Source organism: Haliotis rufescens, unplaced genomic scaffold, assembly GCF_023055435.1.
Source record: "Haliotis rufescens isolate VD_foot unplaced genomic scaffold, xgHalRufe1.0.p SCAF_7, whole genome shotgun sequence".
Taxonomy (NCBI): Eukaryota; Metazoa; Mollusca; class Gastropoda; order Lepetellida; family Haliotidae; genus Haliotis; species Haliotis rufescens.
The window spans coordinates 34,412,025-34,439,462 of NW_025964361.1; the positions used below are offsets into that span (position 1 = coordinate 34,412,025).

Here is a 27,438-nt window from a genome sequence, read left to right on the forward strand (position 1 = left end):
ATAGTTAACATGCTAATCCAACTCGAACTACCATCCCGCTCAAGATGAATGTTTTATGTAACATCCAACAGGTGCACGCTCACACACATATTTGGATTTACCAATCCCTGAATTGAGAAGACGTGCGTTACGAAGCTCCTCCAAGTCATCATCAATATCCGTATTTGTCTGTGATATCATTACCCATCCAAAGCCGAATATTCATTGATTGTATTTTCTTGACAACAAATGTTATAATTGGGATAACACTTTCTGAGTAAAGTACAGATTCTCGTACTTTCTTGGGTTGAGCCCCGTCCGGGATTTGAACCCACACTGTGAGTGAGGCACCCAATCGCCAGAACACAAAGTTGGCGATCTAACCCAGCCACCGAACCAAAAATGTTAGTCCAGATGACGTATACTTTGTGTACTCTGACAAGAGAAAAATGGCACGGCTTCTATGACCGAAAGCTTTGAACCAACAATGCCTTTAAGAAAGTGGTCAACAGTAACACACATTATATTTGGATACCACTTTCTCAGTAAACTACATATTTTTAGGGTGGAGATAATAGACGTTGATGGTTGATTATCAATGGACAAATTAAAGCCAAAACTTAACTTATGAATGATTCGTAATGGGAAATGGACAATGGGCAAACGGGAGGCGGGGTAATCAGCGCCATGCCAGTTATCTGTTTGCTTCCCTTGTTGCGTTCCCTTCTTTGCTATCTTTTTACTTTTGTTGTTCTTACAGGTACAAATATATGTTCTCTGCCTCATAGCATTTAATAATATGCACCTGATGAAGGAGAAAGTATATATTCCGAAAGGCAGTGTTCCTCCGTTGACATCCATAAATATTTTTCCTTGTGTGTATCAGTTCTTAATGCCCTTCAAAGACTCAATCTAGCTTTGTTTTTAAATGTGGTGATATTTGCGTAGAATATAATATGGTCATGCCTATATACATTTGGGTCTTTGTCTACATAAGCATTTAGACATACAATTTAGAGCTAAGGACATTGCTAATTCTGCAGGCATGAAGTACACGTCATAGCAAGCTGTGATCTTTATTCATACTTTAGATATTCGTAATGGAGATCTGTAACTGAAGTTTACTTTAATCTTCCGCAACTCTCACCTCCTGACCAGTTGAACGTCTTAGTGCATTCAGATGCCATTGTAAAATTCCAGGCTGCCCCTCTTTCTGTGATGTTTTGACGGATGAAATCTATTGCGTTATAATAATCTCTGTTTGCTGATATATAATATGTAAATGTTGTAAAATATTTACGATATTTTAAACGTGTAATTCGATGCTTATGCAATGCAATGTGAACATAAGTGCGGATGCACGAAGGCGGTTATAGTCATAGTTATACTGCGATGGATGTAGGGGAATGGTAGGGAGGGTGTATGTATGTGTGAAAGCACGAATACCGATACATGAGGGCGGATATAGTTATAGTTCGATGGATGTTGGGGAATGGTGGGAGGATGGATTATGTATGAAAGCATGCGCATGGATCCATGATGGCTGACGTAGACATAATGGTGGGGGAAAGAAGAATGTGATGTGTGTGTGTGTGTGTGTGCGTGCGTGCATGCGTGCATGCGTTGTGATACGAGGGTTGGCGAACATGTTGTCAGATGATTGTGTGAGTAAGTTAAGTGGTTGAGGATGTGGCAGGTATGAGTATTGATACATGCAGACTTGAGGTTGGGGGACTGGTTGTGCCTGTACTGAGGTCTTTTGTTTCACTCACTTATAGTGTTTTCTTTCACTCAAATACTGTTTTACGCATTTTAATGACTGCAACTGTAGTGACTCAAAGGTCATACTGGCCGGGCATTCAACATATCTACCCCAACTACATACGTAGCCATTTTTATGGTGTACAATTCTTCTTCTACCTCTCTCTCTCACACACACACACACACACACACACACACACACACACACACACACACACACACACACACACATTAATTGTTTTATTAAATGTATCTTCGAGAGTCAGTAAGAAACTAGAAATAACTGCCTTTGTTCTGTAAACCTCACCAAGTTTCAGCTTTCGCCTCTTCCTTTGTGGACTGAGGTTTCACATTTGTAAAATGATCTCTCTTATCTGTCTGTACCATCAACTTAACTGCCCTCACCCCCTGCAGTTTTCCCGTCCTATATTGCCAAGCAGGTGACCCACAAGGAGGAATGCCGCCCTCCCTCAGTCCAGTGATACTGTGCCTAGCACAATATGTTGGGGATACGTAGCCTTGCTGTGGGCAAACATTTTGTAACAATTTGTCAAACTTTGATATGTAAACAGCAAATATTATTCAGTTTTATTTCAACAAAAACGGAAACAATCGGATCCTACTATTTTTGTGGATACCATAACAATAAATCAAGCAAATAGATCCTTTGAGCTGGCATGAATATAAAAAATAATTAGCAAGTCGATAGTCATAATTCCCTCTGTTGGTCCCACGTGAAATGTTGTTCATGAATAGAATAGATGGCTGATAGACGTTCAACCGAATATTATCATTTGCTAACTTCAACTGTTCATCTAATTTCCATGAATGTATGTTACATAGTTCATATGTTCATGGGCTTCTTCACTGAATGTATAGTGTGGAGGACTACTTCACTTGAGGATAAGTAACATAAATAATGATGATAATTATGATAGTATTGCCATTATTATTCCAGGCCTTCAGATTATTAAAAAAAAGTTAATATTATGTTTTCATAGAGAGAAAGAGGTATGGAGATTGTGAGATTATTTTTAGCATCGGAATTGTTAACATAATTCTTAAAGATATTATGTTTTGTTTGTTTGTTGTTAAATGCTGCACTCAGCAACGTAAGGATATTAAAACATTACATTTAGGTTCAGTTGTATTTTTATATTTGTATCATTTTGCAAATGTTACAGAGACCTGATAAGGGATATATAATCATGTATAGTCCCTATTCTTAAAGTAAGAATATGTTAGATTTATCAACCAGAAATATTGCACACAAGAGGATAATCATATTTCATGACACTATTCAACGTCGAAGTCAACGATATTTGTGTATGTTATTGCTACATGACACGGATACGTCATGATAAAGCAATTAGAAATTGGCATTTGCAATTGATGATATAAGATAGCTACGCGATAAATCACAAAGAACAAAGAAGGAAGCGATATTTATTTCACGATAAAACATTGTTCTATCATGACGTCATTTATTGAGATTCGAACATGCACTCGCAACTTGAAAAGTAAAATTTGTAAATTTGACCTTATTTTTGAGAGGTATGTGTCTGGTGAGTTGTTCCCAATAAATGTTGCTGGAGAATCCGAAAATGAGAGTGATATGACAATCGGTATTGGGAGAAAAGGTACAGATGATTGACGAGAAAATTGTGAGAATATGCGGGACCAAACTCAAATCCTAAAATGGATTTATCTAGCATGGCCGCTGTCGGATTCTATTCAAGGAATCATCATTATTTAAGTACGGGTAAATATTGTAAAGCGTGTATCTTTTCCTAATTTAACACCCTAAAAGAGGCTGTACGTAATGTTGATATCTCATATAGAAATAAACGAGTCTCGGTCGTTGTTTATCGTACAATAAACAACTCCCACTCGTCGTTTGTTTCTTAATAACATGACCATATACACTAACATTATATCTTTTCATGTTTATCGGTCAACAAAAGCGACATAAGCATTTCCATTATAATGAGAAACCCTTGCCAAAAGTAGCGCCAACTGCACCATTGCGACAACATCAGGAGCATGTTTCATGATTCATCATAATAAATGATGACATAGGATGCTCGCAAAAACGCGAGCTCATTCCGATGCTCGCAAAAACGCGAGCTCATTCCGATCCACTTGTTGCACCCGCCACAAACACATCCAAAGGCAAGCCAATTGTTCACCCGAAAAGGCAGAGAATTGCATCTGACATCATTTTTGTCATTGATACGTCAAACCTGGAAATGCCGTATACACGTGCAACACAAAGCCCAAGCCAGGACCCAAATCCTTCAAACCCGGCCAAAGTTCTGTTAATTACATACATTTCCCCCTAACCTTAAATAATCTATACTAGTTCTGAAGTAAATCGTATTTACCCGTATGAATCGTCTTATGTTATTTATTGCCGATAAACAGAATATGCACACTTTCTGAAAGTACTGTGTGATAAGTCACGCACCAAACCTATACTCTCGATATACATGCTGCTCTTACTTAAAAAAGAATATTGGGCTAACAAGATACGTATATTAAAGTACCATGCTTTCCTGATGTGCTCTCATTCTTATTTGAAATAATGGCATAAATAGTTACCACTCATCTTCCAATATTTTTCAAGTTTGTGTTGATCACGAACATATTTGAATATGTACAACATCTATACTTACTTATCTTTATACTTAAAGGCATCAGGTTTGTCTGTCATAAGACCGCGAAACAAATATGTCCAACACAGCCCAATATTTGGCTCTTGGCTCCTTGTTCTTATATTTTATAAGTATTAGGGCTGCAACGATACACCTAGGTCACGATACGATGCGTATCTCGATACTTACATCACGATTCGATACGTATCTCGATACGCTATGATACACATAGTGACAAGAGAAGAAAAGAGATAAATGAATTAAACTTAGTTTATTAAAATGAAAAATTGAATGAAAGTGAATGAACATTCATGAGTCATAAAATATATACTGTAATGAGTATTTTAACTTAATGAATCATCTGCCATTACCATGTAAATGGCTAGCAAACACAAACGTAACAGTCCTACATATTTGTGAGTGGTGACTAGATGGTAGATTCTAGGAGTAAATACTAAATGTACCAGTGTCCAGTAACTAATGATTTTCCATTTTCATGTATAAAGGCAAAAAAACAATTAAAAACAACTGTAGCAGCAGCCATGTTATACACCATTTGAGAGGTCTAATCCTGGTGTTTATAAATATGAAAGTTGTGTTTATAACATTATTTAAATAATGCATTGACAACTTAATTAAGTTCGTTGTAAAAATACAAAATGTAAGCTAACACATTCATAACGTCCAGATTAAGGACCAAGAAAGCGAAAATTTGATGATTTGGGGCAAATATAAGATTTCAAAAGATCTAAATCTACTTATTTCTTTTTTATTTTCATTTACGTAATTGGAAAATTATTTTAAAAAGAATTATGAATAGTATCTGATTTCACCCATTTATAGATAACAGCGGCTGTCCGCTAAGTAACATGAAGAAATACCTCCGTTTTCGAAAGCTTCGTATGAATAACACGTTCGTCGAAGACTGACATATAACACATCGTTAGAAAGTTTGTTGTTTCATCTACATGCTCGTAACATTGCCTGGAGTCTTTTCGTAGGTATAACATAAGATTTCATTGGATTCAAAAAAAGTTTCTAATGACGCTTTCTTGCCGAAATCTGCTACAAGGTTCATTATTGGTCAAATTTGAGCACGTGACCTGAGGCAGGCAATCAAATTACAACTCCTCGTGTACGATGAATAACAGATTTTTACGAAATATTTTGGTTAAATCGTGTTATTCTGAACGTTTTAAGCAGGAAATCGCGATCTATATTAAAAATATGGAGCTTCGTGGACGTATCACACTAGGTTACAAGCTGTGACAAAGATTTTTCGCGCATATATTTTGGCATTGAACATCGTGTCTGAGCCGAGATTTCGAGGCGCCAAAAGCCGAGATGTCATTTGACTAACATTACACGCGATCGCATGAAAAGATGGAAATAATAACTTAGCTGTAAGTTTGACCACTTTTAGATATATTTTGTAGATTTTATTTATAACTTTGTATAATAAATTTAAAGATTTGCTTGAAACGTCTTTGTTTTGCGCTTTGACATGTTCGATGTGCACCCGTTGTCTAAGTGTGCGTCCGAGAATTATATTTCCAATAACATTGCGGGAAATAGTGAATAACTTTTAAATCTATCGATAAAAATGATAAATTGAAATAGAATTCGTATTTCAGACATTGTGAGATGTGTTAGATTTAATAAATGAATGGTATGACAGGTAGGTCCATAAAAATATATACTATTTTGACGTGACTAAGGTTTGGCCAGTTAACCGGCCTACGGCCGGTGCCTGGGGAATTGGTGCCTACGGTGTTGAAAGAGTTTAAACACATTTAAAACGTATCTGTGATAAAAGTTTATGTACAAAAACAAAGACGTACGTATATACGTCTTTGAAAAAAACGTATCGTGAAAAATCGAGATACAGCACCTCACAAATCGCACACTATATCGTATGGAGTGAATCGCGATGCATCGGTGTCCCGGGATATCGTTTCAGCCCTAATAAGTATTGTTTAAACAACTGTTTTTTTCTGTAAAATATGTTCATTTCAGAAATTAGATGTTATTCTAGCATTAGGTCTGTGGTACGTTTACTGCATCAGCATTACATTAAAACGATATTACATTATATAAATCCATACAGAGGAAATGCTTAACATTTATCTTTTAAGGAAGAGTGCAGGGCGACTTGCTTTATACATATAAATGTGGACATATATGTACGGACATTTGGATGATACAGATATACCTCCTTAAAGATAGTGTTCGTAGATGACTGTAGAAAATGGAATAATTATGTGAGTAATCGGGTTAATACCACTTCCAGCAATATTTAGCCATATTGCGATATTGGTTTCCAACATACAAGACGGACCATGAAATTATGACTTGAATTTGGACCTGGCTTTCTGGTGTGATGTAACACCCCAGAATCTCCGGTAGAAAAAGGGCTCAAAGCACGAATTAAGATCACGAGATGATACTGATGTATGCATCTGGACATATATTTGCGTAGTATTACTACCTTAATTCATCAGTATATATGTATTTTGCAAAAAAAGGATATTATAGGATCGACGCTGACATGCGCATATAACCTATTCACAAGTGCTGTAATATTTCATTTCTTCTGACACATATCGACACGAGAAATTATATTTAAATTTAAAAGGAGCCCAAGTGGGATAGAAATTTGAGTCTGAACCTGTTGAACAAGGCTTGTTTCATTTTGGGCTATAGCATTGCCGCAAGGCCTGGGCGGAAGGGAACACCTGTTTGCACCCATCAGATACCAATCACAACTTCTCTCTCCAAACGAAAACAAAATACGAAAAATGTCGGAAGTGTATCCTTCTAATTTTCTATTTAGATACATGTTTTAACTTTAAAGTAATTATATGTATCTCACGTATTATTGGTATCTGTGATGCTGGTACCGTTTTGTTGCCATTGTGTAGCTTTTGTGGAGTTATTATGAATATCAAATACATGCCTTGAAATATGGACTTGTGAAAGAACTCATCATTGAATCATTTGCATTTAAATTAATGCATATACCATTTACTTGGCGTGTATGGACATATTATCCATCTACTTATACACACTTATTATGGACATATACAGAATTTCATTGTACCTTATTATTTAAAAAAATACCCGTGAAGATCCGGGTTAGAATAGGCATTCAACAACCCATGCTTCTACGAAGGCGACTTGGCTCGCTGACTTGGTTGATGCATGTCATCGTATCCCAAATGCGTAGATCGGTGCTCTTGATGATACTGACTAAATGTTTGGTCCAGACTGGATTATTTACGAACCACCGTCATATAGCTGGTATATTGCTGAGTGCGGCGTTAAACAACAAACAATCAAACAAAATCTATATAATTATTAAACACCTTCCAACAATAAGAAATTAAACTTATATTTTCTAAATATTCTGTTATATTTATAACATAATTTGATTCATAATTTAATTATTGCGTTGCTTTCTTCCCTGTCATTCAATGTGCATGTTCAAACCCCTAAACTTTTAATATTTCATTTTTCATAAATGGCTACGTTAGTGCGTTGCCTAGATCTCTCGTTACCTACTCACAAGAATAGATTAAAATAATTTGTTTTACTATCATATTTCTGTTTATCTAATTCATAATACAAAATTGATAATTCATTTATAATAGTATAGATCATATTCGTGTATATCACTATCTGATGCTAAGGTTTTATTTCAGAAAATATAATTAATTCAAAATGTAGAAAGATACACAATTTGCCATTATTTGACTTTTAAACTGTACAAAGTATGATATAATGATCAGAATACCTGTAACGGGTAGTATTTAAGAAAGAAATATTTGTCGAGAAGTCCCATTTTTTTAGATATGCCCTTCAGTAGTATTATTGCATATCTCCAGAGAGAGGTTTACATTGTAGTTCTCATTATTTGTGGATAATTCAAAAAGCAACATAGAAAATATATATGCTACCATGACGAAAGAATACAGAGTATACATAACTCGCAATTCTATATATTCAGCAAACAGCCCAAAACCGAAACTCCACAACATATCCGATTACACTGATTAAGGCTGTCCCAGTTCTCCATGCGATACTGACGCCCGTTCGTCTCCCAGACCATACAGAATAAATTTAAAAGGAATCCAGCTCAAGTCTAGAACGATTTGGCAAGCCTAGATTGCCTTAATTCTATCCATGAAAGTAAGCATTAATAAAACAATATTGTTCTTGTCTGCTTCAGATTATATTTTGTAGATACTTATTTTAACTAGGAAAATTGTACTGACACCGGCGCTGTCCCTATTGAAGCTATCCATAAGAATTTCGAATTGCCTTCCATTGTTCGATGTCAATACATCGATGACAAGTGAGGATATCATAAAGTAATCGTTGATGCCGCGCTACACTTTGATAAAAATTATAATCAAGTTGACTGGTGTGTACATTACTACAGTGAACATGTACATGATCTTGCCCTAAAAACCAAATGCCGTAATGTCAAATACTAATTTATTATTGTGTGATGAATTTAACTGGATCAGTGGTAACATGTAATATTAATATTCCAACAATTTCTTTCCTGGTTGGTCCATCCATGTCTACAAAATGAAAATAATACAATTAAAATGGAGCATAGAACAATTCTTAATTTCAGGCTAGAGCTGTGGAAATCTAGACTTTCCCAATCATTATAGACTTGAGTTGGTCTCATGTTTTACATTATTCTCTTGGGTCAACGTCACAGCTCATACCATACACTAACAAGACCAGCTTGCCCCCCGCCGGAGCGCCTGGATGTTGGTTATATCATCTAACATGGCCAACTCTGCTCTTAAGTAAACAAGAACCTAATCAGCGAGGGGCCCTTTATCATCCCTATGTGGCTGCTTATAAAAATCTGATATCTTTTCCCAAAGACCTGGTTAATAATATATTTTCTGCTGAATATTCGAAACAAATAGAATGATATATGACGGCGGTCTGTTGTATATGAAATATATGCAAATTGAATCTTGAATCTTGAAAGTTGTAACATGTCCGCAAATAAGTATCACATGCTGTATACAGTATATCAACTGCAATATACTGTATACATCAGTATACAGTGTGTCGCGAGCTCTGCGCTGGGCTGGAGTACACATTTCCTACACCTCTCCCTTCGGCAAACACATCACGAGGGTTGCAACGAGGTCACAGGTCAGGCGTGCACTCGTCAGTGGTCTAATACGGTCAAGAGTAAGATCTTCCAGAAGACCACTGCACTGGAGGTATGTGGATTATTGAGGAGGTACTACGTGTTTGGAACTGGGAGTTGAACACTAAGCACTTTTAGAGAAGAGCTCACAATAAAACGTTATGGACTCGCGGACGGACTTGTGTTTTCATTTCAAGACGTACATTTATCAGGTTGAACTTCCTAACTGTAACAATAACTGAACTTTACGCCTTTTATACACATTTGTGATCGGGCGACAATGCGACAACGAGACATATTTTGACCTTGAAAATGTCGCGTTACGGCATCGTCGCCCTTTTGTAAAATAAAGAAAAGGATTATCAAAGAGCGACAATGCGAACACGCGACAATGCGACAAATGGCCAATTGTCGCGCTTTTGTTAATTTTGACACGTTTTGCTTGTTTTTGGAAAGGCGTCAATGCGACAATGCGACAACGAGACAATGTCCCTTCCATAGTAATCCGTGCAAATAAAACTGAGTAATGAAATAGAAGTCTGACATGCCAGTTAAAAGATAGAGTGTTGCAGCTTCTGATTTCATAGATCTTCAAGAAGGGTTATCAATAATGGGATGGGTGATGAGTTCAACTGCATACGCTGTGATTAACAATAATGCTCCGAGTCAATACATTTTGTCAAATGTATGACATGTATTACGTGAATGAACATATTGTTTATACTCGTCCATGTTTTTGACGGACAAAATAATTTACATGCTCGGTAAAACTGAGGACGGGCATCATTGTGTGTTTCCGTGCTTTGTTCAGGTGAACAATTGACTTGTCCATGCATGTTTTGTGACGGGTGCCACTTGTGTGGCAGGATACGCTCACCTTTTCCCGAACACCCATTGGAGGACTTGAACCACTTCGGATTTTTATCCCACATCAGTCTGATACACCATGATATAACTGAAATACTGAAATACTGTACAGTTGAAAATGATGTTTAATGCGATTACCGTAGTGTGTTACTGCAACTGTTCATATTTTGTGCAGTGATGTTATGTAATATGTAAAAGAAAGCATATTCAATTATCCAATTGATTTGAATAGAATATACTTGCGTCAGTGTATTTTATTAACGCCCCAAATCGTAATTTAAACACATAAAATAACAGATCACGCATGGTGCCTTGACTTACTACTAGATTTAATGGGCCACCCCGGATGATAAAATAGTTCCCCCAAAGCGAGGAACATATGTTTTAGTATGTTTACAAGAAATATATTCCAAACAATATCCTCATTAGATGAGAAGATCTTTTACAGAATTACCTCAGTAAGTCAATTACAATGACAGAGCGTCGTAATACATTTACATCAAGTACAATACGTCAAAATGGCCGACACGATAAACGTGACGGGAGGTATTTTCGAAGTTGTTAATTAACCTGTGGCTATTTCAAGCCTTTGGCATCACTGATCAATTGGCAGATCATTGAAAGGTGATTGTGAAGATGTGTCAAATAGATACTAAGGTAAATTCATAGATTTCTGTAAATTGTCACTGCGACAGTTTGGATTTTTTTTCGTGTTTTTTCTCTCTGGGATGGGTTGCAGCGAGGGTATCCTTAAATGGGCTTGCAACCACGCTTCTGTATGAATTCGTACCAGGGAATTCCAAGGGTTTTCCCCAGGAATGTGGAAGTAGTCAGTGTTTACGCCTTTTCAAGAATACAGTCACGTGAAGAACGTCATGTGACCGACCTCGCGTCCAAGTCGTATATCTTGTAAACTTCACATTTAAAAATTAGTTATTGTTATAACCAAATGAAACACAACCCATTATCCGATAGGGGTAACTGTACATAGCCGTTACCACAATAAACTTAGTAACATTGTTTGGTTTGACTTCTTGGCGCGTGTCTGAATTCCATTAACATGTAACATATCCTAAAACTAGCCTATCAGCAAATCTTGCTGCACTGCGCGCGACAGATACTAGAGCAAGGCATGCCAGAAATACGAAACCTAAAGCTTCCGAAAGGAAGCCTTGGACATCACGTGCGTCGGGGGACCAGCGCCATCTGATTGGCCGTTAACAGTTGTACAAGGCGGAGCAAAAAGCATCGTTTTTCCGTCCATTTTACGCTTGAAAAACTCGACCCTTTTCTGGACACTTTCTAGACGCTGACCAATTAATCAATTTTAATGAATTTTTAGTCGTTTTTCCGTCCAATGACCATATACGGAAAAAAACGACGTTTTCGTGTTTGCAGTGAGATAACAGTGATTAATCAATCAACGTACTTTCTGTTAATCCTTTGATGACTAGGAACGATCCGTTGATTTACAAAAAAAGGAAATCAACTGATCATTCACCTCTTGCTGGGCTGGCACGTGCATATTACATAACACACATTTCACCTCACTTCAAACCTGGATTTAGATTGAATAATTACCCCAGACACAATAAATGCCAAATGGGAACCTTTGTCAGGTAATCTGGGTGGTGCTACCACTAATTATACCTGTAATAAATTCATTAACTGAGCATCAAGTGAATGACGACAAATACACAAGTATAGGGTTATACCAGAAAACGTGGACAACAAGGGAGTAGTAATCGTATTATCGACGCAATCCGAAATCCGAAAATGCTTTCACTGCATGGATACTATTTATATTATTATTATTAAACTATAACCATCTGGGGTATTTCCCAATGACGACATCCGATGAGCTCCGCCGTTCTTTTTGTCTGTTTCTTCAGGCTGAAGAAATTAATTTACATGCGCCCCTTGTCGAAATCTTGTAGGAGATAGTAAGTCCTGCTTAGGAGATAGTAAGTCTTACGTAGGCGATACTAAGTCCTACGTAGAAGATAATAAGTCCTACGTAGGAGATACTTAGACAACAAAAAATTCACCGTGGCCCTACTACGCTTCCGTAGAACATCATAGAAGGAGAGGCACCCAGGAATCTTACAGTGGCATCAGGACTCATTAAGATGTTCAACTGGTCAGCAGGTGAGGGTTGCGGAAAATTACGATAGACTTCAGTTACAGATCTCCATAACGAATATCTAAAGTGTGAATAAATAAAAGTCATCTTCAGCGGGACGGTATTTGGAGATGGATTAGCATATGAACAATGATTCTCTTTAGGTAGCCAGTGCCGCGTATGATTTTATTGATAATGGTAATATGCACAGAGCGGATTAAATGAGGATCCACGAAGTTCGATCTAGTAGAAGTGTGTCATCAAGCCGCACAACATTGGCCTTTGACTGACTGTGGCGTTAAAGCACACTCATTAATTTACTTATATGGGGAACTGAATGTTCATCAATTGTTATGGATTGTCGCGGAGCTGTGATCCAGAGAACAGGTTACCATTAAATAAGAATAAAGTTACCAGAAAAAAGGGTATAACCTAGCCAGTAAGCTTCCCTCAGTAACACCAGAGTAAGTCAGTACAAGACTGAAGACTGCCCCCATAATTATGTGTTACAGACCAGTCGGGTAGTGCTACATGTATATTGTGAAAACACAACTGTTGAAAGTTACTAATAAACGTTTAAGTGTTCTATCTTCACTGAACAAATAATGACGTGTGATTGTCTTTAGGTGTTAACATTCAAATACATGATATCTGTATCCGGAGGGGGAGCATGGGCGGATACAACGTATAAATTACCACCAAAGACAATAAATAGATCTTAATTGTGATCTTTTAATTACACAGGTTACGGTATTAGCACGGTATGCATAGAGTTGATGAAATAGTTCATGAAGTATAAAAGATGACTATAACAGTATTTAAATGACTACGGTAATGGAATTGTGGTATAGGCTGTGTTGTAGCGTATGTAACTATATGAGGGACGGGACTCTTTACAATATATTCAAATACTTACTTAATGAGGATAAAACCTAAGAAATATAGAATGCGTTGTTATAGCCTATTCTGTAAGCGCACACTGAAGGTAAAGCTGCTCATATAACCTTTGATCGGTGGACTGTCGGAAAATATGGAATAACCGACCTACGTATAGAATAAATCTTGCTTGAGTGTTAACTCTAGGAACCGTTTTGTGCCTAAGCTACATGTACGCTTCTCTACTACACGGAAATATAAACTGTATATGCATCTGGTATTTTGAACAGATGATGTTAGACATAGAAGGGGAAAATAATCATGGATGTCGAAATATAGGAGAGAACTATTGGTGCCGCATATTAATGACACATAAACTGGAGGAGCCCACGACGCATTACACTTCAAACAACACTGGGAAGTTACTGTGTATTAAACGGTAAATAATATATATAATGAGCAGTCATTTAGAACTTGTACACAGTAGATTGAGAGTTACAATATGGCAGTACTGATTCAACTTAACTATAACATTTTCTAGACAATAATAACAATGAAATAAGAAGTTTAGTCATAAAATAGGAATATTTAAATGTTTCTTACCTTGAAACAAGAGAGAAGGGAGCTGTGAGGTCCTTAGGGTTTATTCAAGCAAGTGTGCTGAGGGGCCTGTCCTCATTTCGCCTACACCTCATTTCGCCTACAGCCTTTTCAAAACAAATTTACAGCTGACTGCACATAAGTCAAGTGCTGTGTTATCTCTAAAATAATGAACTGACCCAAAAGAAGGTTAAACAGACAAGACAATCTTAAAGGAGCACTGATCTAACGCAATTCCCCGGGACTGGTTGTTGCCTTTGTTATTGTTTTTTCCCAGTGAGTACCCGGATGATACGCAACGCAACTCAGCGTGACCAGAGACTGGGCTACCGTCTGCAAGGACAGCTAAATAAACTTGGAGGCTGGAGGCAATATTGGTTTTACGCATTTTTGCATAAACACTGATTGGTTAACTGTGATCTTTAAATATTTCGACAAAGGGCGCATGTTAATTAATTTCTTCAGCCTGAACAAACAGACAAAAAGAACGACGGAGCTCATCGGATGTCGTCATTTGGAAATACCCCAGATGGTTATAGTTTAATACTAAAAAAAGTATCCATACATTGTTTAATAGCTGATATTTATATTATGCAGTAATAATAATGACTCATACTGTAGCTTTAGTACATATCCAACGGCATCAAGGAATTTCATTACAGTTTTTCTTGTGTGGACACACTTCCAGTGAACAGCAACTTGACGCTTGACATCCAGTCTGTATCTATAGCCTGCATAAAGTACTTGCTGGCCACGTCTTTGTGATGTTACAAACTCCGCTCTCTGGAGATTTGCCATTTTGATGCTGACTAGTAAGCTTACTTACTTATATTGGAGATTTAACGTGCGCTTTCCGACTGCAAGCGTATGTCGCACACGGATAGTAAGCTTACTTACTTACTTACTTTGGAGATTTAACGTGCGCTTTCCGACTGATGCGTATTTCGCACACGGGCCCGGCCAGGCCATTTAATGTGTTTCCGAAAGGGGCGAAGGTGGTCTGTGCAACCCAAGAGGGGGGTTTTAGGGGTTGCTTATATAGAATTTGGGAATTTTGAGATTTGGAATAGATGCCGATGGGATTGGGGAGGAGAACTAAGGGAGCTGGGTATGGTGGATGTTTGTTTGTTTATGTGATTTTGATTTGGTGAGTTATTGTGTTTTTAGATGCGTTTTATTAGTTCCGTTTTGATTAAGAATACGCCTAAGGCCTTGAAGTTTTCTAGTTTATTTTGTGGGTTTAGTATTGCTTCTAGAGTTAGAGCCTTGTTTAGATTGAGGGTGGTTTGTAATGCGGTTCGATGTGTTAGGTAGTGTGTGCAGTGGATGAGTGCGTGTTCTGGGGTTTCTGGTTGTTTGCAGTGTGGGCAGTTACCTGTAGTGTGTTTTTTAAAATTTTTTAGGTGGTTATTTAGGTTGGTGTGTCCTGTTTGGAGTTTAGTGATTACTCTGTCGATTTTTTTGGATGGATGGAGAATTTTTGGTTTGGTCAGTGGTTTGCTGAGCACTTTTTTGATTTGGCTATTTGAGTTTAGATATAGGTTATGCCATTTTTTGGTGATTTTTTGCTTGTTTACACTTTTAATTTCTGATTTTGAGATGGGTAAGTTTAAGCTTATTTCTGGGATTTTGAGGGATAGTTTAGCTGCTTTATCGGCGTTTTCATTACCGTATATTCCTACGTGGGCGGGTATCCACAAGAAGGTTATTTGTTTGCCTGCCTTAGTTAGGTCGTTGGAGCTTTTAAGTATTTGATTTATTAATTTAGGTCGGTTTTTGGTATTTTTGTTTTGGAGGGCTTGCAGTCCACTTAGGGAGTCGGTAAGTATTAGGATTTTTTTTGTGGTTTTTGGATTCTTGATGATGGAGGGCTGTGGCCATGCCCATTAGTTCTGCCGTGAATATTGATTGGTTGTTTGGGAGTCGGAAGGATTGTGTGGTTTTAGTTGGTTGTGTGGTATGGACTCCGAAACCTGTGTGTTTGGAGGTCGGATCTGAGGATCCGTCCGTGTAAATGTGACACCAATTTGGCCAATTTTCGTGTATGTATGCTAGTGTGGTAGTTTTAGCTATGTTTGGGTCGGTTTGTTTATTTATTTGGCTAGCTAGTGTTGTGTCTATTTTTGGTATTTTAAGTTTAGGGGTGAAGATATTTGATTGTTTGCAGTTTTGTTTTAGATTTTTAATTTGGTGTTCATTTAGGTAGTTTGTTATTCTTTGGGATATTGGGGTAAGTAAGGGGTGTTTACGAGCTAGAGCTTGTTTTTTTGGGCTGATGTTTTGGTTTATTAAGTTTTGGATGAGAGGGTTTGATTGGGACGCGGCCCAGAAATTTAAGCTTAGCTGTTCCCTGCGTAGACTTAGTGGCATTTCTCCTGTTAAGGCCTGAAGTGAGGTGTAGGAGGTGCCATGTTGGGTGCGTGTAATTAGTTTGAGAGCCTGATATTGTATTGAGTCAAGTTTTTTAGATAGAGAGTTGTTTAGGGTGTTGTATATGGCGCAGCCGTAGTCTAGTTTTGATCTAATTAGTGATATGTAGAGAGAGAGGAGGGTATCTTTGGATGCTCCCCAGTTAGAACCAGTTAGGCATCTTAGGGTGTTTAGGTCTTTACTGCATTTAGTTGTTAGGTTTTGGATGTGAGCATCCCAGGTGAGATGTTCATCGAAAATAAGTCCTAAGAATTTGGTTTGTTTTTGAAATTTGATTGTTTGATTGTTTAGCTGGAGGATTGGGGAGGCGGGTTTCATGTTTTTATGTTTGAATACTATTCCTGTTGTTTTTTCTGAGTTAAGGGAGAAGCCCCATTTGTCAGCCCACTGTTGTATTTTATTAAGAGATTTTTGGAGTACATTTTGGACCATGTTCATGCTTTTAGTGCGGATCTAGATGGCTCCATCATCCGCGAATTTTGATGTGTTTACTTTAGGGGATAGGCCCTCGAATAGATCGTTTATCATTATATTGAAGAGGGTGGGGCTGAGGATACTGCCCTGTGGAGTACCATTTTCTAGGGGACATTGGTCCGATAGAGTTTGGTCTATACCCACGGTTATTTTACGATTGTTTAGGAAGTCCTGGATGTAGTTTATTATCTGACCTTTGAGTCCTATTTTTTTAAGTTTTTGTATTAGCCCATCGTGCCATACCATGTCGAAAGCTTTAGAGAAGTCTAAGAAGATGCCTGTGGTATATTGTTTATTTAGCTGTCCTGTCTTAATATCTTGTTCTAGTCGGGTGAGGTTATCTAGGGTTGAGCGGCCAGGAGTGAAACCGCTTTGATCTGGGTTTATGATGTTATTTTGGGTTAAGTAATGTTGTAATCTATTTTTAGCCATTGATTCCATTACTTTACATAAGTTTGAAGTTAGGGATATTGGTCTATATGAGTTAGCTTGATTAGCTGGTTTATTAGGTTTAGGGATTGGTATGACTAGGGCCTGTTTCCAGGGAGTAGGAACCTGTCCGTTTAGGTAGATGAGATTGTATAGTTTGAGTAGTGCCTGGAGTAGTTTTAGGGGGAGTTTTTTAATTATTTGGTAAGAAGTTAGGTCTAATCCTGGGGCTGTGCCCTTTTTCCTGTTTTGGATTACGTAGAGGAGCTCCTCCATTGTGTAGGGTTGATTTATTTCTAGATTGTTATTGTTTGGTTCTTTTGTGGGTTTGTTTTCTGTTTTAAGTTTATCTTGGAATTTTTTACTGAAGTTGGTGTTACTGCTAACGGCCGAAAAGTGGTTGGCGAGATTATTTGGTTTTTGGGCGGGGTTGGTTGAGTTGTCAATGTTAGGGGTTTTTTTTATGTCGTTTTAAGCCTCTGATGGCGTGGATTTTGCGCCAGACCGTTCTGGCATCTGTACGGTTATTTATACCTTCGCAGAATTTTTTCCAGTCTCTACTTTTGGCTATTTGGACTAGTTTTTGAACCTGGTGGTTTAGTTCGTGGGCTATGTTTAAATATTTGTAGTCGCGTTTTGCTTTATTGAAGGCTGATTTACGTTTTCGTCTAGTCTGTTCTATTTCCTCATTCCACCATGGTACCGTCGGTTTGCCTGTCTTAGATGTTTTGAAGGGGATGGAGGTTTTGGCTGCGTTTATTATATAGTCTGTTAGGTTTTTACAATAGGTTTCTGGATCATTATTTTCTATTTCGTTTAGGTTAGCTTCGTTGCAGATATCTTGGAATTGGTCCCAGTTAGCTTTATTGTAATGGAATTTTGGTTCTTGGTTTTCTGTTTGGATTGGTACGTTTGTATTTCCTATGGTTATGTTTATGGGGAAGTGGTCACTACCTAGCGGGACGTCGTGCACTTCCCATTGAGTACTTTGGGCTAGATCTGCGGGATAGTAAGCTGATAGGTCAGGTACATATATACCAATGCAATAATAACAACAATAACAGTTCAACAATTGAGCAGACATCTTATTTCCTTTAATTAAACCAATACTAAGAACTAACCAATTTGTAACAATAACAAACAATGTGAGAAGCGATGATAGGCTTCTTTACACCTTAATTATTAAATAAGATTTATTTACTAAACAAGATTTACTTGCACATTCAAAACAACTAAGGATTAACAGAATGACCAAGTCAAACAAGAGTTGTGAGAAGTTGTCATAGGTTGTAAAAACTTCACTTTAAACCTCCATGCCGCTTGGATTAGATTAGAGCTTGGATTAGTTAACAGCCTAAGATGGACAATGCCCATTCATATAATAGGGGTGAGGCAATTAAGCATTTGAATTATTGTAGGCGAAATGAGGGCAAGCCTGCTGAGGACCAACACCCAAGGAGTTATATACCCCTACAGCTCTACTCTTATCACAAAAACAATTACTTTGAAGTTGTAATGTCGGTCTCTGTTATCTGCACTAGGCTGTCCAAGTTGACTACACAAAAGCAGGTGGTAATAGAATAGTATCAGTATTGCCTAACAAGAGTTTATTTTAATGACGGTTTTAGATGATGGTCAAAACCTGCGCCAGTGAATGGCCAGTGAATGGGAGGCTAGTCGAGAAAAACATACTTGATTATAACCTTCTGGCAGCACGATTTTTGAGCCGTTTTACGTCAGCCTTAACCAACTCATTCCTTTTCGATAAAGATATAAGAGTTCAGTGATTTTAGTTTTCTACGGAAATAGTTTCATGAACTATTTCACCAACTCTATGCATACCGTGCTAATACCGTAACCTGTGTAATTAAAAAAATCATTGTCTTGTCATTATTACCAATAGAAACGTAGAGCTTACGCCGTTCGACCCAATTTAGAGACAATACATCATACATTCTCACAATTAAGATCTATTTATTGTCTTTGGTGGTAATTTATACTCTGTATCCGCTCATGCTCCCCCTCCGGATACAGATATCATGTATTTGAATGTTAACACTATAGACAAGCACAGGTCATTATTTGTTCAGTGAAGATAGAACACTTAAACAGTTGTGTTTTCACAATATACATGTAGCACTACCCGACTGGTCTGTAAACACATAATTATGGGGGCAGTTTTCAGTCTTGTACTGACTTACTCTGGTGTTACTGAGGGAAGCTTATTGGCTAGGTTATACCCTTTTTTCTGGTAACTTTATTCTTATTTAATGGCAACCTGTTCTCTGGATCACAGCTCCGCGACAATCCATAACAATTGATGAACATTCAGTTCCCCATATAAGTAAATTAATGAGTGTGTTTTAACGCCACAGTCAGTCAAAGGCCAATGTTGTGCGGCTTGATGACACACTTCTACTAGATCGAACTTCGTGGATCCTCATTTAATCCGCTCTGTGCATATTACCATTATCAATAAAATCATACGCTGCACTGGCTACCTAAAGAGAATCATTGTTCATATGCTAATCCATCTCCAAATACCGTCCCGCTGAAGATGACTTTTATTTATTCACACTTTAGATATTCGTTATGGAGATCTGTAACTGAAGTCTATCGTAATTTTCCGCAACCCTCACCTGCTGACCAGTTGAACATCTTAATGAGTCCTGATGCCACTGTAAGATTCCTGGGTGCCTCTCCTTCTATGATGTTCTACGGAAGCGAAGTAGGGCCACGGTGAATTTTTTGTTGTCTAAGTATCTCCTACGTAGGACTTATTATCTTCTACGTAGGACTTAGTATCGCCTACGTAAGACTTACTATCTCTTAAGTAGGACTTACTATCTCCTACAAGATTTCGACAAGGGGCGCATGTAAATTAATTTCTTCAGCCTGAAGAAACAGACAAAAAGAACGGCGGAGCTCATCGGATGTCGTCATTGGGAAATACCCCAGATGGTTATAGTTTAATAATAATATAAATAGTATCCATGCAGTGAAAGCATTTTCGGATTTCGGATTGCGTCGATAATACGATTACTACTCCCTTGTTGTCCACGTTTTCTGGTATAACCCTATACTTGTGTATTTGTCGTCATTCACTTGATGCTCAGTTAATGAATTTATTACAGGTATAATTAGTGGTAGCGCCACCCAGATTACCTGACAAAGGTTCCCATTTGGCATTTATTGTGTCTGGGGTAATTATTCAATCTAAATCCAGGTTTGAAGTGAGGTGAAATGTGTGTTATGTAATATGCACGTGCCAGCCCAGCAAGAGGTGAATGATCAGTTGATTTCCTTTTTTTGTAAATCAACGGATCGTTCCTAGTCATCAAAGGATTAACAGAAAGTACGTTGATTGATTAATCACTGTTATCTTGCGCAGTGGATATGTCAAAAGTGAGTGTTTACATGTCTAGATTTACTAAAACAAAAGGAATGCACTCATATCATGGCGTGAAGTGCCAATGTAAAAACAACATACTTTGTTCAAAGGGTTAACTGATAATACGTTGATTGATTGCTCATTGTTATCTATCACTCAATGGATTTTTTAGGAACCGTGGACGTTATGAAAATAGTTGTCACGTGGGCTTTCTCAGCCGACCCTTGAGACTTGACACCTATGTGAAACACCTGAAACAATCCAAGTGATCAGTTGAGAAACGAACACGGGTTATAATATCCCGAAACGATATATATCTTTCAAAATATTTGATTGGACATCGAATAAGTTTCTTTGTACAGCTGCAGACGAGTGGGATATTATTCCTTTGTGTGGATATTCACGGATACATTCCTCGAACAAGGAAGCTGCCTAAAATTATACACATAAATTTGGTAGGTTGTAATTATGGTATTTGCATTTTGTTTTCCTTCATTTGCTGTAGCATTGAACCGATTCGTTCTTGTTCCTCTACGGCTTGGTTGGGAAATTCTTCAATGCGCGATAGACGTTGTTTTCACAAGTCTTTTCCCTTGTCATCGTGTATATATTACCGTCAATTTGTAAAATGTGATTCTCTCAGGCAATTTATAAAATGTGTAAACATTTCAGTCATTTTGACTGAAAGATCTGTCCAGATCGACTAAAATTGATTAAGACGATCAAAAGGGCCTAAAACACCACAACAGATTATTATGTAGGATTAGAAGCCATACAACATAGAAATGTACTTTTCAACGTGACATTTTCAATGCTCAGGTGAAATAGTTACTTTGTGTTGCAAGTCAAAATAGTGTAAACGAAAATCGCAAAATTACCAAGCTAGTGACTTATCAAAACTTCGTCACCATTACCGATGCTACCCACAACGATACCTACATTTCCTTATTATCTCGAAAACCTTCCTTTTGTTGATCAATGTGACCATACGCCCTTATTACTACCCATAAAAATGACTAATGCGCTCACGAATGGCGCAGCAGAGGTCGCGAACTACGGAACTAGTCTAGATTTCTGCTATACATCCGGGTACTCACTGGGAAAAAACAACAACAAAGGCAACAACCAGTCCCGGGGAATTGCTTTAGATCAGTGCCCCTTTAAATCCGACCAAACGACCCATTAGTGATGTCATTTGAGCAAGGCATGCCAGAGATACGAAACCTAATGCTCCCTAAGGGAAGCCTTGGGCATCACGTGCGTCGGGGGACCAGCGCCATCTGATTGTCTGTTAACAGTTGTACAAGGGGGAGCAAAAAGCATCGTTTTCCCGTCCAGTGTGTATTAGTAATAAGCACTATGTATTTAGCTCGCCAATGCTCTCTAAATACTATGTTTATTCCTAATGCAGGATATTTACCATCACCAAACACACTCGCGTGGTAACCTCTATTCATCTCCGTGGGCGCTCGACATTCCAAACATTATCAAACATTATCAGAATCAGAATCAGTTTATCAAACATTATCAATAGAACAAGGGCCGGACGAACGCGCCGACTTTATCTATGATTACGTAATTTACTGTTCGCGTGAATGAGCTTGCCAAGGAGCAGCCGTCATGGTCGACCAGTGGCGATAAAAACGAGAAATACTGGTCTAGCGACTTTCGAATTTTCGAATTTTCTAGTTTAAGTTTAATTTGTTAAAAATATAAAAAGTGTAATGAAATATATGCACTGTAACAATATAGCTCGCACACATATTAGCGAGCGCATAAGCAGGTGTGTTGTTCCCGCAGATCCAAATCATGATCTGGGATACGAACCTACGATCAGCAGATCTTTGCAGGACTGGGGATATCATAATTACACTTGTCTGCAACACTATCTGTAACTGCGGTAACAACAACACATTGATGGCAACATCTCCACCAATTCCTCACTGAACGGTAGACAACTAAAGTAAACACAACATTTTTTTCTAATAAGACATAAGGAATCAATAATACGTCTCAAGACCTACCGCTTGTTTACACTACACTCACCGATTATTGTTATAACTTCTTTAAATTAGAAGTTTAGAAGTTGATATGATGAACAAGGGAGAAAGGTCTTTCGCGTGACGAGCGAAAGTCAGTTAGAAACGCTATGTGTGGGCAATAGTTATTTTGACAATATGTCGTTAGGCCACTGTCTAAAACACAGGTTTCAAATGAAACTATATTGCCTGTTGGAAATGTTCGACAGACAAATTACTCACCTCCTGACATGATACAGATTAATACGCACATTCCAGGAAAGCTTGCGATGTTCAATGTTCAATATTTACCATCCCAAAACACACTCGCGTGACTCGTTCAATGAATTGAATCCGACTTTTCATCTCGCCGAGAAACGACTTTGACGAGTTCAGCTACCCTTGTAGTAGCAAATTCATACGTGTAGATTTTTGGAAAGATATGCTCTGATTCATTCTGGTTAAACTCAGACATAGCTGTACAACGACTGGTTACGCAATGTTTAATACATGCATATTACTTTCATGGAATCTTAATTGTTGTTTGAAGAACAGTAAGAGCGCATGCCTAGACTTACAGATGAGTTTGTTGTTTATTGTTGAAGATCTTACACAAACGCAAACCCCCTATCATGCAACTATTCCATTTAAACTTGATCAGGGGGTATTCTATAAAACCCAGCCAAGCATAGCAAACCCAGATTCTCCATGCTGGCTATCTCAATGGGGTGTTCTGTTCTCCTTTGCCGGCTGGTATTTTTCTCGTAACAAAACCCCATCAGACCGAGATAATCCCTGCAACACTAGTGATTAAGCCTATAGTTAGTTCCAGACTCCTGTGAATACTGAGGCATGCATAGAGAGTTTAATTGTCTTGACATACTCTACCTATAACGCAACTTGTGCCCATTGTTAGTCCTGCACCATGACCGTGGAATATATTTATTTTATGAAAAAATAATAATCTAGAAATGCATACAAAAGCAAGTCTAGCCAGCTCAAGCTAGCTCTCTGAAATCAGCATAGGGAATTTTTTTATTTTTAGAGTCAAGAAGGATATTGTGTAATATAAGATTTCAGAGACTAAATGTTAGTCTAGCCCATTGTACGCTCGTACACTAAACTCTGCCCAACGTCAGAATTAGGAATAGATAAAGCGTCGACCAGTGTATTTGCCACTTTGCAAAGACACTTACTGGGTGAGGCAGTATTTATAAAATAGTGTAATTTATTATAAAAATGGATATCAATTTATGATGAAATAAATAATACTCCTTATTGCCAAGGCTTGGCTGGATCACACTGTTCATCCTGGAACAGACTATAGCTTTGAAATGCCCGAACCGTTTGTTTTAAATCCCCCAGTCTGCCGGCAAAGTGAGAACAAACCATCTCAATACCTCAAATATGTTTATTGTTAGAAGAAGTATGTTCAAAATCCGCAACAAGGGTCATCTGTCCCTTACACAGCTGTATCTTATATGAAGGAGAGTGGTGATGGGGAGGAGAGTGGGGGCAAGGAGGACAGTGAGGACAGGGGGAAGTGTGTGGACAGGAGTGTGATGACAGGAAGAGCGTGGAGACAGGGAGGACAGTGAGGACGGGGGGGGGGGGGGGTGAGGACGGGGGGAGCGTGAAGACAGGGAGGAGAGTGAGAACAGGGGGAAGTGTGAGGGCAAGGAGGAGCGTGGAGACAGGGAGGACTGTGAGGACAGGAGGAGCGTGGAGACAGGGGGAACAGGGGGAAGTGTGAAGACAAGGAGGAGAGTGAGAACAGAGGGAAGTGTGGGGACAGGGGGAACAGGGGGAAGTGTGAAGACAGGGAGGAGAGTGAGAACAGGGGGAAGTGTGGGGACAGGGAGGAGAGTGAGAACAGGGGGAAGTGTGGGGACAGGGAGGAGAGTGAGAACAGGGGGAAGTGTGGGGACAGGGGGAGCGTGGAGACCGGGAGGACAGTGAGGTCAGGCGGAAGTGTGTGGACAGGGGGAACAGGGGGAAGTGTGAAGACAGGGAGGAGAGTGAGAACAGAGGGAAGTGTGTGGACAGGGGGAACAGGGGGAAGTGTGAAGACAGGGAGGAGAGTGAGAACAGGGGGAAGTGTGTGGACAGGGGGAACAGGGGGAAGTGTGAAGACAGGGAGGAGAGTGAGAACAGGGGGAAGTGTGTGGACAGGGGGAACAGGGGGAAGTGTGAAGACAGGGAGGAGAGTGAGAACAGAGGGAAGTGTGTGGACAGGGGGAACAGGGGGAAGTGTGAAGACAGGGAGGAGAGTGAGAACAGGGGGAAGTGTGTGGACAGGGGGAACAGGGGGAAGTGTGAAGACAGGGAGGAGAGTGAGAACAGGGGGAAGTGTGTGGACAGGGGGAACAGGGGGAAGTGTGAAGACAGGGAGGAGAGTGAGAACAGAGGGAAGTGTGTGGACAGGGGGAACAGGGGGAAGTGTGAAGACAGGGAGGAGAGTGAGAACAGGGGGAAGTGTGTGGACAGGGGGAACAGGGGGAAGTGTGAAGACAGGGAGGAGAGTGAGAACAGGGGGAAGTGTGGGGACAGGGGGAGCGTGGAGACCGGGAGGACAGTGAGGTCAGGCGGAAGTGTGTGGACAGGGGGAACAGGGGGAAGTGTGAAGACAGGGAGGAGAGTGAGAACAGAGGGAAGTGTGTGGACAGGGGGAACAGGGGGAAGTGTGAAGACAGGGAGGAGAGTGAGAACAGGGGGAAGTGTGTGGACAGGGGGAACAGGGGGAAGTGTGAAGACAGGGAGGAGAGTGAGAACAGGGGGAAGTGTGTGGACAGGGGGAACAGGGGGAAGTGTGAAGACAGGGAGGAGAGTGAGAACAGAGGGAAGTGTGTGGACAGGGGGAACAGGGGGAAGTGTGAAGACAGGGAGGAGAGTGAGAACAGGGGGAAGTGTGTGGACAGGGGGAACAGGGGGAAGTGTGAAGACAGGGAGGAGAGTGAGAACAGGGGGAAGTGTGGGGACAGGGGGAGCGTGGAGACAGGGAGGACAGTGAGGACAGGAGGTGTGTGAGAACAGGGGGAAGTGTGAGGACAGGAGGAGCGTGGAGACAGGGAGGACAGTGAGGTCAGGCGGAAGTGTGTGGACAGGGGGAACAGGGGGAAGTGTGAAGACAGGGAGGAGAGTGAGAACAGGGGGAAGTGTGGGGACAGGGAGGAGAGTGAGAACAGGGGGAAGTGTGGGGACAGGGGGAGCGTGGAGACCGGGAGGACAGTGAGGACAGGAGGTGTGTGAGAACAGGGGGAAGTGTGAGGACAGGGGGAGCGTGGAGACAGGGAGGACAGTGACGACAGGGGGAAGTGTGAGGACAGGGGGAGCGTGGAGACAGGGAGGACAGTGACGACAGGGGGAAGTGTGAGGACAGGGGGAGCGTGGAGACAGGGAGGACAGTGACGACAGGGGGAAGTGTGAGGACAGGGGGAGAGTGAGAACAGGGAAAGGGAGGACAGTGAGGACAGGGGGAGGGGGGAGGGGGACAGGGGAAAGTGTGAGGACAAGGAGAGAGAGCGGGGACAGGGAGGAGCGTGGGGACGGGGGGCGGGGGGGGGGGGGGGGGGCAGTGAGGACAGGGGGAGAGTGAGGACAGGGGGAGAGTGAGGACAGGGGAACGTGTGAGGACAAGGGGACGTGTGATGACAAGGAGGAGAGTGGGGACAGGGAGGACAGTGAGGTCGGGGGAAGTGTGAAGACAGGAGAAGCGGGGAGACAAGGGGAAGTGTGAAGACAGGGAGGACAGCGAGGACAGGGGGAGAGTGAGGACAGTGGGAAGTGTGAGGACAAGGAGGAGAGTGGGGACAGGGAGGACAGTGAGGACAGGGGGGAAGTGTGAAGACAGGGAGGAGAGTGGGGACAAGGAGGACAGTGAGGACAGGGGGATGTGTGGGGACAAGGTGGAGTGTGGGTATAGGGAGATATGTGGGGACAGGAAGATAGGTGGGGAGAGGGGGGGGGGGGGGGGTTAGGGGACTGGGAGGAGGGGGGACAGAGTGGAGTGTGGGGACTGGTAGACATGTGGGGACAGGGTAGAGTTTTGGGACAAGGTGGAGTGTGGGGACTGGGAGGAGTGTGGGGAGAGGGTGGAGTGTGGGGACAGGGAGATATGTGGGGACAGGGGGGGAGTAGGGACAGCTAGATATGTGGGGATGGGGAGATATGTGAGGACAGGGAAGAGAGTGGCGACAGGGTGGAGAGTGGGGACAGGGTGGAGAGTGGGGACAGGGTGGAGTGTGGGGACAGGGAGGTGTGTGGGGACAGGGTGGAGAGTGGGGACAGGGAGGTGTGTGGGGACAGGGTGGAGAGTGGGGACAGGGAGGTGTGTAGGGATCGGGGGCAGTGTGAGGACAGAGAGAAATGTGAGGACAGGGAGGAGAGTAGGGACAGATAAATTTGTGTTGAGATTGTAGTGTGTGAAACAGGGAGATCAGAGGGGACAAGGTGAAGTGACAGGACAGGGAGGAGAGTAGGGAAAGGTAGATATGTCGGGATAGGGTGGAGTGTAGGGAGAGGGTGATGTGTGGGGACAGGGAGGAGAGTAGGGACAGGTAGATATGTGGGGACAGGGTGGAGCGTGGGGAGAGTGTGATATGTGGGGACAGGGTGGAGTGTGGGGAGAGGGTGATATGTGGGGACAGGGTGGAGTG

At 40.5% G+C, this 27,438-nt stretch overlaps 2 protein-coding genes across 2 annotated transcripts in view; one reads left to right on the forward strand and one right to left on the reverse strand.

The window, feature by feature from the left end:
* Positions 1 to 23,257, reverse strand: part of LOC124118287 (beta-1,3-galactosyltransferase 1-like) — a 36,988-nt gene extending 13,731 nt beyond the window's left edge. Inside the window, exon 1 of the mRNA XM_046480398.2 lies at positions 23,027 to 23,257. The gene's annotated coding sequence lies outside the window, so the exon portion shown is untranslated. The remainder of the gene's footprint in view (positions 1 to 23,026) is intronic.
* A 1,007-nt stretch (positions 23,258 to 24,264) lies between these two features.
* Positions 24,265 to 27,182, forward strand: LOC124118274 (fibrinogen alpha-1 chain-like). Its single transcript, XM_048388155.1, has 3 exons — positions 24,265 to 24,377; positions 24,767 to 25,789; positions 26,963 to 27,182. Exons 1-3 carry the CDS (start codon positions 24,265 to 24,267, stop codon positions 27,180 to 27,182), a joined length of 1,356 nt encoding a protein of 451 aa, XP_048244112.1.
* Positions 27,183 to 27,438: the final 256 nt, after the last annotated feature.

Coding starts and splice junctions, on each gene's coding strand:
- LOC124118274 (XM_048388155.1), top strand. CDS start 24,265: ATGAAGGAGAGTGGTGATGGGGAGGAGAGTGGGGGCAAGGAGGACAGT. Junction 24,378..24,766: donor GCGTGGAGACAGGGAGGACA/GTGAGGACGGGG, acceptor GTGTGTGGACAG/GGGGAACAGGGGGAAGTGTG. Junction 25,790..26,962: donor GCGTGGAGACAGGGAGGACA/GTGAGGACAGGA, acceptor ATGTGAGGACAG/GGAAGAGAGTGGCGACAGGG.